Genomic DNA, 15,339 nt, shown 5'->3' on the forward strand with positions numbered 1-15,339 from the left:
GAGCAAAGTATTCTTTAGTAAAGGCACCATAAAGCAAGGGTGGCATTTCATTTCGGGGTCTCTCTCTGCCTTACATATATTTCTGTTAACAGTGAAGCATGTGTTAGAAAAGGGCTAGAGTGGGTGGCAAGGTGAGGGCAACTTCTATTAAATGACCTCATCTCTCCCATCCTCCAATTATTGTTCAAAGACTGTATCATCCCAGAGGGAGAGGTCCCTTGGACTATGTCAAATAATGGTGTGAAACCATCTTTCTTTTGATTTAATATATTTATAAAACATCCAGACTTCAAAAATAAATCTTAACTGTTATTAGGAAAGTTGAGCATATTAGTATAAATGTACATAAGCTTGTAACGTTTTCACATCTTAAAAAAAGTTGGGTTTGGAAATCCTAACCAAAAGGTCAGCAGTTTGAATCCACCAAGTGCTCCTTGGAAACTCTGTGGGGCAGTTCTACTCTGTCCTATAGGGTCGCTATGAGTCAGAACAGATTCGACAGCAATGGGCACTGGGTTATACAACTAGCATTGCTTATGCAAAAGCTAGTGAATTGTACAGACTGCATTAAAGATTTCAGTTCATAGGACATAGTGATAGTTAAAATGATCTCAGGCATCAAGTCCAAAATTGCAATTAAGTCAATTCCCTATTCAGGTGTACTCTGTAGAATGCATAAAACAGCTATGTCATGCTGACCAGTATGTGAGGAGATATGCTGACCAGTATGTGAGGAGATATGCAACAGAGGCTGGGGATGGTTTGGTTGTCCAGGGCTCCAGTGTTGGACTAGTGACAGAAATGAGATTCGACATTGTTGAATATCTCTGTGCTTAATGATAACTCTGCCTCCAACTCTTGTTACAATGCGTGACACTGTTCAGGAGATTGTGCCAAATACAAGACACTGTTCAGGAGATTGTGCCAAAAAACTGTGGAAAATAAAAGATATGCTAGTCCACAATTATTTCCAATTATTTCAACATTACAGCTTCATAGAGGAGGCATCTGTGGCTTGGTGCAAAAGTAAGTACGTGCAAAAGTAAGTAGCACACAATGAACAAAATACATATATAAATAGCTTGCATGAAATAAAATATCTGAACTATACACTGATAACCATATTTGGTTTCTGAAAAATATTAAACAAATTTTTAAAAGAAGGCAAAGCATCTTGTATGAAGCTATATTTTTCCAGGTGAAGTTATTAGATTTCTTAAAAATCTAATTTTTTAAACTAATAACATCAATGGTATTTCCTGGAACCTAAAATGGAACTGCCCTTTAAGATTTCTTTTTCATAGACAGGGATTGTAAGATTGATTTACAGGTAAGTAACTACAGAGCAAAAGGCGGGCTACTGGGAGGCTCACGTGCACTGGACTGCGGCAGGCTACTTGTTGACGTCCTGGTCTCCATTTGTGTGATGTCTGTGCCCAGTGCTCATTTTCTCCTTCCTACCTTGTGATCCTTTTCATCTTTCTGTTGAATTTGATACTCTCCTTGTTTCACCATTTCTGCCATTTCTGTTTCCTGGAGACTCTTGTCATACTCCTCTTTCAGCTGGGTCTTCTCTTGCATGCTCTAGGTGATGTGACAGAGCTGAATCAGTTCAGTACCCAGGTGGCAAGTACAAAAGAGCCCGCCTTCCTTGCTGACAGACCTCAGCCCTTCATGCCTGCCCAGCTCGCTCCTATAACTAGCTTTATTCTCCTAGTAGCTCTAAATCCATCAACTCCACAGCATCCTTGGGTTGGATTCTCTCTGCAGCCCCCAGACTATCCACACTTCTGGACCCAAGCCAAGAAACTCCCCAGGCAAGCTCCAGAATTACTCTAGAGAAAGCTGGAAGCCCCCCAAAGGAGAGCCAGTGCACATACATACCTCTTCTTTTGCCTTTGTGGTTTTCCGATAATGATAAAGCCAGTGAGCCAAGTACTCTATTGGGTCACTGGGCCGAACCTTTGCCACCTCTGCCAGTGCCTGGGCCAGGCAATTTCCAAAGCATCTCTTCAGGTACCCCGTTTCCATTCTGTGGGGCCTGGGAAAAAATCCAAGCAGAGTCCCACTGTTGGTTTAAGAAATGGACACATTCTAACCAACTCATGATTCATTTCAGGATAAATATGAGATGTTTCTGGATTCCACCCTGCCCCAGAAGAGCCAACAAAGAAGACTTGCCAGTAGCTCTTATCTTCAAGTGAGCTTTTTCCTAATGCTCTCCAGCAAACAAAAGGTTCTAGGGGGTCATCAGGCCTCAGAGGAAACACATTGATGGTTAGGGATGGCTACAGGCCTCCACTTACACACTTACACCCTTGGGTAGGGAGCCGTGGTTTTGTGACACTGGAACCCAGAGTCACCTATGACCTAGATCCAAACCCGAACCCACTGCCCTTGAGTCAATTCTGACTCAGTAATCCTACGGGGCTGAGTAGAACTGCCCCACAGGGTTTCCAAGAGTGTAAATCTTTACGGAAGTAGACTGTCATATCTTTTTCCTGCAGAGAAGCTGGTGGGCTTGAGCCACTGACCTTTTAAGTTTGCAGCTGAGTGCTTTAACCACTGCACCACCAGGGCTCCTATGACACAGATAAAACCCACAGATACAAAGGCTTATTTATTTCACAAGAAGCCTTGGGCAGGAGGAGGCAAACTAACAGGCCCTGCAGCTACTGCTGGTCAAGGGCGCTGCCACACCTAATACTATACTCCACTTTCTACTACTTAAGCAGAAAACTACTTTATTTACTTTTGATTTACTTGCCCTTTGATTTACTTTTAATCAGATTTCGAGAGCTGGAGGTAATGTAGCCTAGGTCATACTGGCTTCCAACCAGTTCGTTCAGGCCCCAGGTATACGATTCAGAATCCACATTTTAACAAGATCCCCTGGTGATTCTTATGTATAATAAGCTTTGAGAACCACAGCTCTACTAGTGGCTCTTAGAACTGGCCCCTAACCAGCAGCTTTAGCATCACCTGGGAACTTGTAAAGAATGCAAACTCTCAGCAGGGGTTCCGTCCCAACCAATAGGTTCAAAGACCTGTAACACCATACGTTTAGGAGGCAGTATATGGTGGCAGTATGAACGTAGACTGTGGAACCAGACCAAGTTCCAGTCCTGGTTCTTCTGTGATCTTCAGCAAGTCAGTTTATCTGAGCTCCCGCTTCCTCATCTGTAAAAGAGAAATAACAAATGTACCTCAAAAATTGAGAGGATCAAAAGAGATAATACATGGTGACTAGCACATAAAATCAAACCAGTTGCCGTGGAGTTGACTACCTGGAGAAAGCACTTACTCTAAGCTGGCGCCCCTCCCTGCTTCTCCCAGAGCCCACCAACCCTTCCTCTCCCAGAATCCCTCAGCTCACTTCCTCTGCTCCTCCGACGCTCCTCACAGTGTCTATGCCGCATCCCTCCACCCCGCGCGCGCTCGCGTGCGCACCGACTCCTCTTTATGTCGTGCTCCTCGCCCTTTCGCGCGCTCCTGGGCTCACCCACCCGCGCGCTTCTCCTCTCTGTGGTGCGCTCCCTTTGGCTTCTGGGGTGCGCGAGTTTGCTGCCTAGCGACGGGACGCGGATAGCCGGCAGGAGTTCGGCGCGTGCGTGAGGCGTGCGCATCGAGAACGCAGGCGCAGTGGTCCGAGAAAGGTTCGTCCCACTTTCCATGGGTCGCAGCGGGCAGAGGCGGTTCTGACGGACGTTGCTAGGAGCCTAGGGCTAAGGGGGCGCCCAAAGGCCATGTGAGGGTTAGCTCCGCACCTGGAGTCCCGTTTGCCAGCTGCTCTTCCTCCTCCTCCTCTTCCTCCCTCGTCCTCGGGGAGCGCGCCTTGTGTAGGGATTTGCCAGATAAAACACCGGACGCCCAATTAAATTTGAACTTCAGATAGACAACGAAAAACATTTCAGTACCCTGGTGGCGCAGTGATTAAGAGCTCGGCTGCTAACCAAAAGGTCGACAGTTGGAATGCACCAGCCACTCTTTGGAAACCCTGTGGGGCAGCTCTACTCTGTGCTATAGGGTAGCTATGAGTCGGAATTCGACTGGACGGAAATGGATATAGTGTAATACAAAATTATTCGCTGTTTAGCTGACATTCAAATTTCACTGGGTGTCCTGTATTTTTATTTGCTTAATCTGGCAGCCCTACCTGGATCTGTCTCCCTGGTTTGGGGGCGAGGCATCTCAGTCTGCCTCTTGTGGCACCTTCTCCAGACTTGAGGCGGCTGTTTCTGTGGGAAGGGGCTTTCTTCTTTTGATCCAAGATGCTGCCTATTGGTGTATATGAAAAATAGCATTCCTTTCAACAACTCTGTGAAATGGGTACTATCACCATTTCGTGGACAGGGAACAGATGCCAAGTGAGGTGACGAGCCCCGCCCAAGTCCCACTGATGATGGGCTGCAGCACACCGTGGACCCGTTCCTACTCTTAATCTCCCGCATTAGGGACCCTGCCCCCTTCCCGCGTGTTTTATTTTTGAGGAGCAGCGGCAGGAGGCCCTTCCCTCTTTTATGTTACTCCACTTCAAATGAAGTTGAGATATCTTTGTAGTTCCTTCTGTTTTTAGAGAAGTACAGTGAAGATACTGTGTTCCAAAGTCAGCTGTAACCTTTTCCCTGTGTGGTTAGGACACCAGCGCCAACCTGATGGGGAGTTAGGTTCATTTGTACCAGTTTGCTTTTGGTCTGTAGAGTTTTTAATTTTTACACACACGGCATTCCTTTCTCACTGCTGTTGCTAATACAAAGGATGGCATGCTATATATACTTGCTGCACCTTGCTTTGTTAATGTCCTGAATGTCCCTCCCTGTTTTAGAAGTCTTCCTCATTCTTTTACATCTGCATAGTAATTGATGGTGTTGCTGTGTATTATCGATCTCCTGTTGATGAATAATTGAGTAGTTTCCCAGTCTTTGGCTATTCTAAGCAGTGGTGCAAAATAACCTCGTGCATATGTCGTTTCGTATTTTTACAGGTGTATCTTTGAGCTAGGATCTTTGAGCTAGGATCCCAGAGTGAGATTGTGGGGTCGCAGAGAAGACATGTGTAGAGTCTGCCAAATTCCCCCCATACCATTTTGCACTCCCATCAGCATTGCATGAGAGAAGAGCAGTATTGGGGGTCTATGCATAGATCTCAGGATGTCAGTGTTTCTGAGATCTTAATATAAAATGTCAGGTGCATTGGACTAGGAGCAGGATGTGGACAGCCTGGCACTCTGTCCCCATGCCTGTACACTAACTCCTATACCATGCCTTTTCTCTTACCTGGAAGGCTCTGCCTTCTCTTTGCTGTGTTGACCGCATGCTCACTCCTATACCAGCGCCTTTTCCCATACCTGGAAGGCTGTTGCTTCTCCTTGCTGGGATGACTTTTACTGTTCCTTCAAATCTTAGTTTGAACATCACCCCTCAGGAAAGCTCTCCTTGACTTTTCCAACTGGATCAAATCCTCCTGTTATCTGGTTTGCATAGTACTCATGACAATTTCAATTTTACATTCATTTATTGATGTTAATATTTGATTAATGTTTGTCTTCCCTACTCACCTGTAAGCTCCATGAGGGCAGAGACTGTGTTTTGTATTCCCAGCATCTGTCAAGGTGCCTCAGTTTGTATTTGTTGAATACAAACACACACAAAAAAGCCATTGCTGTCAAGTTGATTCTGACCCATGATAACCCTATGTGGTGCAGAGTAGAATTGCTCCATAGGGTTTTCTTGGCTATAGTGTTTATGGAAGCAGATCACCAGGCCTTTCTTCTGTGGTGCCATTGGGTGGGTTTGAACTGCCAACCTTTTGATTAGTAGCTGAGTGCAAACCATTTGTGCCACCCAGGGACCATATTGTTGATAGGCACTCAGTATATATTTGTTGAATAATGAACACATTTCATCAGCTTTTTCGAGGAGTCTAAATTCCATAAAAGGGCATGACCAGCAGAGATGCAGGGTGTTCAGGACATGTCGGGGCAGCAGAGAGATCTGGAGGCGCCTGAAAGGAGAATTGGGGCCAGATGGTCAGGAGTCTATTAAGCTGTTATTTGAGGACTGGCCATGGAGAGTCATGGAATTTTTTTTTTAAGAGGTGGAATATTGTGATGTTTTATAAAAATGGCTCTCATGGCTTGGGATCAGCATCTTAGTGCAGTCAGAGTGAGGGCTCTGGAATCAAGAGTTGCGTACTGCACTAAGCAAGGGTCAAAGTGAGCAAATTCCACCTTCTCTGCTAACTGCATGGTAAGGATCAGCATGAATCCAACCCCCAAATTGTGGAAATGGATCTAGTCCTCACCTTCCCACTTCCCCATCCTCATTGCATGCCAGCCACCCAAGTGGCACACGCTCTCTTCAACCCTGCCCACCCAGGGGTAGGTCAGAGCTCAAGTCAAATGGACACCGTCCTTCAGACCAGCAGCCTTCTCATATACCTATCCACCCAAAGCTAGATTAGACCCCACAATTTAGACACTGTCCTTCATATAGGCGGATGCCAGCCCCTGCTGGTTCTCACTGCCCCTGTGAATTTGTTAATTTGCTGGAATGACTCAAAGAATCTTATGGTGAGTGTACCATACTTAAAACTACAGATTTACTACAATCAAAAAGGATACAAATGAAGAGACGCATAAGGTGAGGTCTGGTGGAGGTGGAGTGTCACAAAGTGAAGATTCCATGTCCCAAAGAGGAAGCGTTACCCTCTCTCATGCATGGTCACCAACCAGGAAGCTCATCTGAGCCTTTCAGTTCAGGACACTTATCAGCCTCCACTAGTGGCCATGATAGATTGTTTCATCCCTCCTGAGGCTTAGTCAACATCAGACCCCCAGATGGCCCCTCTTGGTCTGCTCAGACCCCACTCATTAGCCTCAGGTGTGGTCCAGCTCTCAAGAACCCAGAACAAAAGCCAAATTGCAAGGTGGTTCTACATCTTGCAGGTACAAATCTCACCTCCACTATGTGCCAGCTCTTCGATCCCGAACTGTTGAATTAAGCTCTTTGTGCCTGGGTTTCCTCATCTGCACAATGGGGATAATGAGACCCACTTTTCAGATAAGTTGTAGGGATTAAGTGAGACAGTGCGTTGCTTGGTATACAGTCTTCTTGCAATAAATAATAATTGCAATAGTAATAATCAGTATCCCTTTTCTCTCTCTGGGGCTTGAGGGCTCATCAGGATTTTGAAAATATTTTAGTTGTAGTGACTTCTGTAGAAGCTTTTTGGAAACTCTTAGAATTTTCCTGGGGCCAGCATGCTTGTAACATCTCTGATGGTAGGCATCAATGACTGGTGATAGGGTATAATACATTGTTGGCCTGCTGGACTTTACTATTGTTGTTAGGTGCCGTCTCAAGTCAGTTCCGACTCATAGGGACCCTAGGTACAACAGAACAAAACACTGCCCGGTTCTGCACCATTCTCACAATTGTTATGCTTGAATTCATTGTTGCACCCACTGTGTCAGTCAATCTCATTGAAGGTCTTCCTCTTTTTCTCTGATCCTCTGCTTTACCAAGCGTGATGTCCTTCTCCAGGGATTGATTTTTGCTGATAACATGTCCAAAATATGTAAGACGTAGTCTCACCATCCTTGCTTCTAAGGAGCATTCTGGTTGTACTTCTTTCAAGACAGATTTGTTTGTTCTTTTGACAGTCCATGGTATTTCAATATTCTTTGCCAAGATTTCTTGGCCAATTCTTCTTTGGCCTTCCTTATTTATCATCCAGATTTTGCATCCATATAAGGTGATTGAAAATGCCATGGCTTGGGTCAGGTGCACCTTAGTGTTCAAGGTGACATTTTTGGTTTTCAACATTTTAAAGAGGTCTTTTTTAATAGATTTGCCCAATGCAGTGTGTCTTTTGATTTCTTGACTGCTGCTTCCATGGGCTTGATTGTCTTACTGTGCCTTAATTGGAGCCCTGGTGGCGCAGTGGTTAAAGCAATTGACTGCTAACTAAAAGGTCGGAGGTTTGAAACCACCAGCAACTCCGAGGGAGAAATATGTGGCAATCCTCTTCCATAGCGATTTACAGTCTTGGGAACCCTGTGGGGTTACTGTAAGTCAGAATCGGCTTGACCAGGTGGTTTTTTTTTTTTTTTTGGTTTGGTGCCTTAATCGGAAATTTCCTGCACTGATTCAAAACATTTATTTTTTAGGCATTTATATTTAGGAGTTAGAGATGGAGTCACTCTATCTTCAGAAACACCTTGGGACATGTCTAACTCAGGGTCTTGCAGAAGTGGCAAGAATTCGCCCAGTGGATCCAATAGAGTATTTGGCATTGTGGATTTACAAGTATAAGGAAAATGTGACCATGGAACAAATGGTAAGTATTGCTTTCCTTTTAGAAAATTAGAAGAGTAAAATAATTGGTCCAACTTGTCTGCTTTTTTTAAAGTTCAGTATTTTTTCTTCTTTCCATTATAAAAATAATATATTCATTATACAAAAACTTAGACAACATGAAAAACAAAAACAATACCCAAAGAAGACCTCTATTTATATTTTTATGTATTTTCATTTATTCTTTTTTCCACACATTTGTCTGTAGATTTTTTACATACTTGTGATCATACTCAATGTATAATTTTAATTTTATGCTTCGCTCAAATAAAATAACATCTTCCCAAGTAATTATAGATTTTCCAGATTAATAGACTATAATTTGCTTAACTCTTTCCCTATTGTTGGTAACTTAAATGATTTCAAAAATGTTTTTACAAACTGTTTTTTTCTCTTATTAATCATATGATATTGCTTTTAAACAATGCTAGAAAGAAAAGGAAATGGCCGAGTTGGAGCGTGAAAGAGAGTTAGCTCTTTTGGAACAGGAGATGATGGAGAGGCTCAAAGCAGAGGAGCTCATGTTTCAGCAGGTGAGACAAGTAAGATGAGTTCACAGGTGTCTGTGGAATTAGGGCTTTCAGCCTTGTGTGATACACTGAAACTTTGAAAGACTACCTGTCCCTGGTTACTTGCTTAGCTGTGGCTCTCTAATGCCTTTACCTTTATGTACATGTGTGCTTTCTTTGCTGGAGAAAAAGCAGCAGTGGGGTAGGAGGAAAACCCAAGAGTGCTGTTGCAGATGCCTGGGGAGAGAGTGTGCCAGTGAGACATGAGTGGTCAGCATGTCTGCTGATGGTTGATTAAGAACAGGAGTGGCCAATGCTCACTCAGGGCCACTGGTGGCGTTGGCGGAGGGCGGAGGGGTGGCAAACAGGGGAGATGGTGGGTGTAGGTAGTACTTTTAATAAGGTTTTCTGGGAAGTAGGATTTTTTTTTTAATTTTTTTCTAAAGGAACACAGTAGAGGCAGGTGGTTGACATTAGAGAAGATGATTTATGGAGTCAGATTTCCATGGAGACAAGAGGAAATGGGGTCTGGAACATAGGTGAGGCAGGTAGAAGGGCACTTCTTTGATTATAACAGGGAGAAAGAGAAGAGGACGGTGTAGGTGTATGGAGGCATGCAGGTTTGATGGCATGAAGTTGGGTGCAGTTTCTGTGTGATGGTTTCTGTCTTCCTTATGAAGTAGGGACCATGATCATCTGTCAAGAATGAGGCAGTAAGGTAGGAGGTGCGGGCAGAGTGGTGAAGGTTTGAAATGAGAATGGAAGAGAGAGTTGATCAGGGAAGCTCAGCTTTCCTTGGCAGCATTGAGAGCCCTGGTCTTGTTGGAGACCAAGCATTCATAGTGGTCCATTTGGTTTGCTCATGTGATTGTGTGGTTTTCTCCACCTAGACTTAGATACTTCACTGAAGATGTGGAAGAAGCAGACACTCAAGTAGGTTTGAATAACAGGATTGGGGAGCTGAATGTGTTGGTAAGAGAATGGCTGAAGGGATAGATCATGGAGTATAAGTTAGAAAAGTTCTTGAGTGGCTTCTGGACCAATTTTATTTAGAGAGAGCTTTTGAACTAAATTTAAGCCACCTCTATAGTTCTTCCAAGTTAAGGACTTGACTAGTCTAGACTATACATTTAAGAAAGGGAAAGAAACCTATCTGAATGTGTGGGTAAAAAGGAAAATATAGGCCTGGCAAATAGCTTCTCTGCCAGTGTCCATCAACAGATGAATGAATAAACAAAATGTGGTATATCCATACAACAAAATATTACTCATCTATAAAAAGAAATGAAGTTGTGATACATGCTATGACATGGATGAACCTGGAAAACATTATGCTAAGTGAAATAAGTCAGACATAAAAATACCTGGAATAGGCAAATGTATAGCAACAGAAAGTAGATTAGTGGTTACCTGGGGCTGAAGGGAGGGGAGAATGGGGAGTTATTTAAGGGATACTGAGTTTCCATTTGAAGTGGTGAAAAGCTTTTGGAAATAGTGATTGTAGTTGCACAGTGTGATGAATATGAATGTCACTGAATCACATACTTAAATATGGTTAAATGGCAAATTTTTGTTATATATATTTTACCAAAATTAAAAATTAAATTTTCTCTGCCTAATCTCCTATCCTTGAGACCAAGGTGAAAAATTCTAGGTATTTGAGAGTGCTACCCCTAGATGGATACGGTTGTAGAACACTTTGCTGCCTCTGAGCCTTCATTTTCAGTCATTTTAGCTTATTCTTGAGGGACGTTGCAAGTGTTGACTTGGGTGTCACACTGTCACCCAAACAGACAAGATGTCTGCTGCAGCAGCCCCAAACTTCAAATGAGGGTCGCTTTTCCTCCAATACCAGATCCTGTAGCTGGTATCTGTCCCCCTTTCTATCAGAATAAGGAGAACTCATCAGTTCTCTTTCCCCATGGCAATAACATCATGAATGGGGGGATACTTAGCTTTCTTGGACTCATCTACCTTTACTTAGATGAAGTTTGGCAATACTAGAAATAGCCGTATGTTGGTAAGTATGAAGTAATCCACTGTGCACTGAACACTAAACATTGTATTGGGCATGGAAGACATAATAATATTCTGGAGAAGATTTTATGGCCAGACCAGTTAAAAAATGTATTGGTTGGAAAAATCGATGGGAGAAGGAGAAGGGGCATGTGGAGAGAACCACTGATAGAAAAGAGCTTAAGAGAGAGTAAGCCTGGGATGGAGAGAAACAGGTCTCTTGGGGTACCCCGAGTCCTGTGAGCTGAAAGTTCATGACTCCGGCCACCCCGCTGCTGGCCTCGAGAGCAGTTGTCCTTGTAGTCTGTATTGCTGACTTGAAATTTCTTGACATTTTTTGAGCTCTCCAGCAAGCCCAGTTCCCTGTGAACAGGGAAGTATTTTTATTGCCATTTTCTATTTAGGATCTTATTTTTTGAAGTAAAAACTTATATTTATTTTTGAATGGCTTTCTAATGACTTTGTGTATAAAGGAAGGAATTGAGTTTTGAAAATTTCCTGAAAACGTTAAGAAACTGGTTATGCTAACCAATCTGGTTGCTATTTGACAGCTATGCTTTGTATGACTGTTGAGAGATGGAGTTATTTCACTTCCTTGACCACTGTCTGAAAGTTGATTGAAATGATACTGCATCAACATTTTGGCTTCCTAACCTCGTCGCATTTATCTTAATGGGATAAAGTACAGTTAGGAATACCAAGAAATTACCTTTAAAAACCTTTTGTGAATAAATATTAATCACTGTTTATAATCCATTTTTAAAAAAGGTATTATTTTAAAAATACTTTTAATGGGATGACCTTAGTTTATCTGTAAGATGGTGCCTGACTGGTGGTAAGAAATAATTTTCTAGTAAAGAGGTTGGGAAACTCTGTAAAGTGCCAAAGAGTAAATATTTTAAGCTTTACAGGCCAAGCGGCAAAATTGAGGCTATTATTGAGGTACTTACAAGTGGGGGTTTTTTTTTTTTTTGGTTTTTTGGGGTTTATATAACAAGAGAGAATACAAATTTCCATAAAAGTTTTATGATGGAATTAAAATTCTAATAATAACAGTAATGATAATTATTGAATACCTTTTTTGTAGTAGAGGTTTACTTTGGGGAAGAATGAAATTCTTTTTTTTTTTTTGTCCGATAACATTTCACTCAATTGGAGTTCAAAGTTAGTGTTCCCTACTGTCAAAATTGGTTGAAAATATTAAGCTATTAATGTCGATCTGTAGTGAGATTTTATGTGTTTCATCCTTGATAATGTCTTTTCACACAGATAGCGCTACCAAATATTGATATGAATCTACCTGCATTTAATTTTAACTGGGCGTGTGCATCTCCTGGAAGGCATTTGTAGAATTCTGTTTGTTTCTTTTCTTGATATTTGTCCTTTAGCGTGCCATTACCTTGTAGATGAGTCCCTTGCAATTGAAGGTGGTAGAAGCTTCTCAATTGCACAGTTAAGTCGATTTTGAAATATAGGAATTTCCTTTGCACTTACATTGAGGTCTGGACACCCTGAAGTTTCAGCTTGGAAAACATACCCACTGCAAATTTGCGTGGAGTGAAGATCTAGTTTCTTGTCTTAACTTTTGACAGCACAGAAAGTACATAAAGCAGCTTGACATTACCTGTGATTCAAACAACACTAGTTGTTGAAATGACTTTATTGCAGTATAAGCTCACATATAAACAATGTTCTGCCTTATAATCTTAGGTGCAATTAAGAAACGTTGTCAACCCTACAGCAAAATCTAATTTCCAAAACCATTTAATGTTCAATAATAGTGGCTGTGGTTCTTTTCATTCAGAGAAATACGTGTCTTGGCCAACAAATTTATAATAAATTTTACCACTGTTAAGATATGTGGTGGGCAAGTCAGGTTCTATTCAGCTTTTATTTCTGACAGAAATTCTTGGAACTGATGATAGATAAATCCACAAGGCCACTGTTGACACTAAAAAAACACTACTGGCCTAATAATCCATGAGAGATTCAGGTATTTTCTACACAGTAGCTGCTGTTGAATAATGCAATGACTAATCATAGACTTTAATAGACCCTTCAAGTGTTTAAAATATGTCCAGCTAAGTCTTTTTATGTTTCACATGTTATTTTTACCACTATTAGTTGTAACAAGCCTTAGCAGATTTCACTTCAGGTTGTACCAAGTCAGGGCTTCTCAGCTTTGAAAATATTCTTGCCTGTAGTTGTTCCATGAAGACTGTTCGTAGAAGCCAACTCTTTAGTCGCTTCAAACTCAGCATTGACTCCTGTAGTAAACAGCATCTGAGCAGTGTTGGCAACATCTGTTGGGTCATCAGGGGCCAAGGAAAACCACTCAGAATCATTTGCTTTGTTTTTTAGTTGAATGTATGGATTTTTCTGTCAATGTGGTCAGCTTCAACTGTTCTCACCAAGAGGCTAATCACCTCAGACACATTTGCTGTCTCTGGATACATTTCTTGGGCTGCTGCAATCAAGCATGTTTAATTAACTCACCATTGGCAAATGGTTTTCCTTGCTTGGCTAACAAATGAGTCAGTTGGAAACATACCTTTGTTGCAGCCTCATTTTATTTTTCTGAAGAAATTCTGTTGTGATGAGACATACTGTTGTAAATGTTCACATTTTTCCGGCGGTTGCTTTCCCGTATGTAGGAATATTGTCGTGAGGGCCTAGTTTGGTAATGCTGGTATGTATTGTATCACACAGTGTCATTGCATAATAAATACCATGCTTTGCCATTGGATTTGACGGCAAAATAATCCACACTGCACTGTGTCTGAAAAGCATGACATTTAAAGTCCACTTCTTTTCTTGCTTTGAATGATAAGTATACACTGATAATAATAAAAAGTTATGGGGTGATGATGCCTGTACACTGTTGCATTGTAACCATGTCTTTGTGATTTGTAGCGCAGCACAAGGTGATGAGAGCGCCGCATTCGGTCCCTAGAGCAGCCACTGAACTTTGTTGTAGCGCGAGAGTAGTCACAGGCAAAACACAAGGGAATGAACCTGGCTCTGCTTGACTAAAAGTATATTTACTGACAGTGAAATTTGAATTTTATATAATTTTCCTGTGTCATGAAATGTTACTATTCTTCTGATTTTCTTCAACCATTTAAAAATACAAAAAACATTCTTAGCTAGTAAAAAAAAACAAAAATAGGTGGTGGGCCAGATTTGGCATGTGGGTCTTAGTTTGCTGACCCCTACTCTAGTGTGACATACATGTTGAATTAGGACCAGATATATTATTATCTGTGGTTTTAGGTAATAATGCTTAAGATTTTCTCACACACTGCTCTTTCACCAAGGTGGGGCTCTATGAAGACCCATTTGTGCTTAAAGAGATTTTATCTAAAGAAATTAGTTTTATTTTTATAAATTATTTTTATTTTATAGAAAAATCATTTTATCTAAAGAAATTATTGCCATTTCATTTGGAACCTCTAGAAGGACAGAAAATGACTTGATTTTGTACAAATTGTGTTTTTCTACAGTTAGCAATTACGGAGCTTCCTTTTTTCTTTCCTTCAGGAAATATTTGTAGAAGTTAAACTGTTAGGTGGCTGTGAACATTTATTTTTGTACCTTTCTGAATTTTGGGTGGCTATTTTTTTTTTATAAGCCCTGGAGGAGCTTTGGTGGTGCAGTGGTTAAGCACTCGGATGCTACCCAAAAAATGGACAGTTTAAACCCACTAGGTACTCTGTGGGAGAAAGATGTGGCGGTCTGCTTCCATAAAGATTGTAGCCTTGGAAACCCTGTGGGGCAGTTCTACTCTGTCCTGTAGGGTCACTATGAGTTGGCATATACTCTGTGGAATGGGTATTTGGTTTTGGGTATAAGCCCTGGTGGTGCAAACAGTTAAGCACTTGGCTACTAACCGAAATGTTGGAGGTTCGAACCCACCAGCGACTCCACAGAAGAAAGACCTGGTAATGTTTCCATAAAGATTACAGCCAAGAAAACCCACAGGGGGCAGTTCTACTCTGTCACATGGGCTTGCTATGACTCAGAAACGACTCAACAGCACCCAATAACAGCAACATAAACTAAATTACCCTGAGACGCTTAGAGTGATAGAGTCAACTCCTTTCAATTCATCTGACTCTAATAAAACTTATGTATTTCTAAATATTTAGCAACAGCTGGAGTTCCAGCTAGAGTTGGAAATGCAAGAAAAAGAGAGAAGGAGAATAGAAGAACTACAGAGAGCGCAAGATCAATTAGAGAAGGTAATTTGAATTAAAAAAAAAATTTTATTGTGCTTTAAGTGAAAGTTTACAAACCAAGTCAGTCTCATGCAAAAATTTATACACACCTTGCTATACATGCCTAATTGCTCTCCCCCTAATGAGACAGCACACTCCTTCCCTCTACTCTGTTTCCTCGTGTCCATTCAGCCAACTTCTGGCACCCTCGGCCCTCTCATCTCCCCTCCAGACAGGAGA

General features: G+C 41.8%; 2 protein-coding genes across 2 annotated transcripts in view; one reads left to right on the forward strand and one right to left on the reverse strand.

The window, feature by feature from the left end:
- DYDC2 (DPY30 domain containing 2) overlaps positions 1–2,031 on the reverse strand; it is a 32,238-nt gene extending 30,207 nt beyond the window's left edge. Inside the window, 2 exon segments of the mRNA XM_010598284.1 lie at positions 1,462–1,584; positions 1,885–2,031. Of these exon segments, the coding sequence (XP_010596586.1) occupies positions 1,462–1,584; positions 1,885–2,031 (270 nt within the window).
- Positions 2,032–8,193: 6,162 nt separating this feature from the next.
- The window catches only part of DYDC1 (DPY30 domain containing 1), a 37,881-nt gene continuing 30,735 nt past the window's right edge, over positions 8,194–15,339 (forward strand). Inside the window, exons 1-3 of the mRNA XM_003418586.3 lie at positions 8,194–8,340; positions 8,789–8,890; positions 15,031–15,123. Of these exons, the coding sequence (XP_003418634.1) occupies positions 8,194–8,340; positions 8,789–8,890; positions 15,031–15,123 (342 nt within the window). The remainder of the gene's footprint in view (positions 8,341–8,788; positions 8,891–15,030; positions 15,124–15,339) is intronic.

The sequence above is a fragment of the Loxodonta africana genome, chromosome 8 (assembly GCF_030014295.1).
Source record: "Loxodonta africana isolate mLoxAfr1 chromosome 8, mLoxAfr1.hap2, whole genome shotgun sequence".
In the NCBI taxonomy this organism is placed as follows: Eukaryota; Metazoa; Chordata; class Mammalia; order Proboscidea; family Elephantidae; genus Loxodonta; species Loxodonta africana.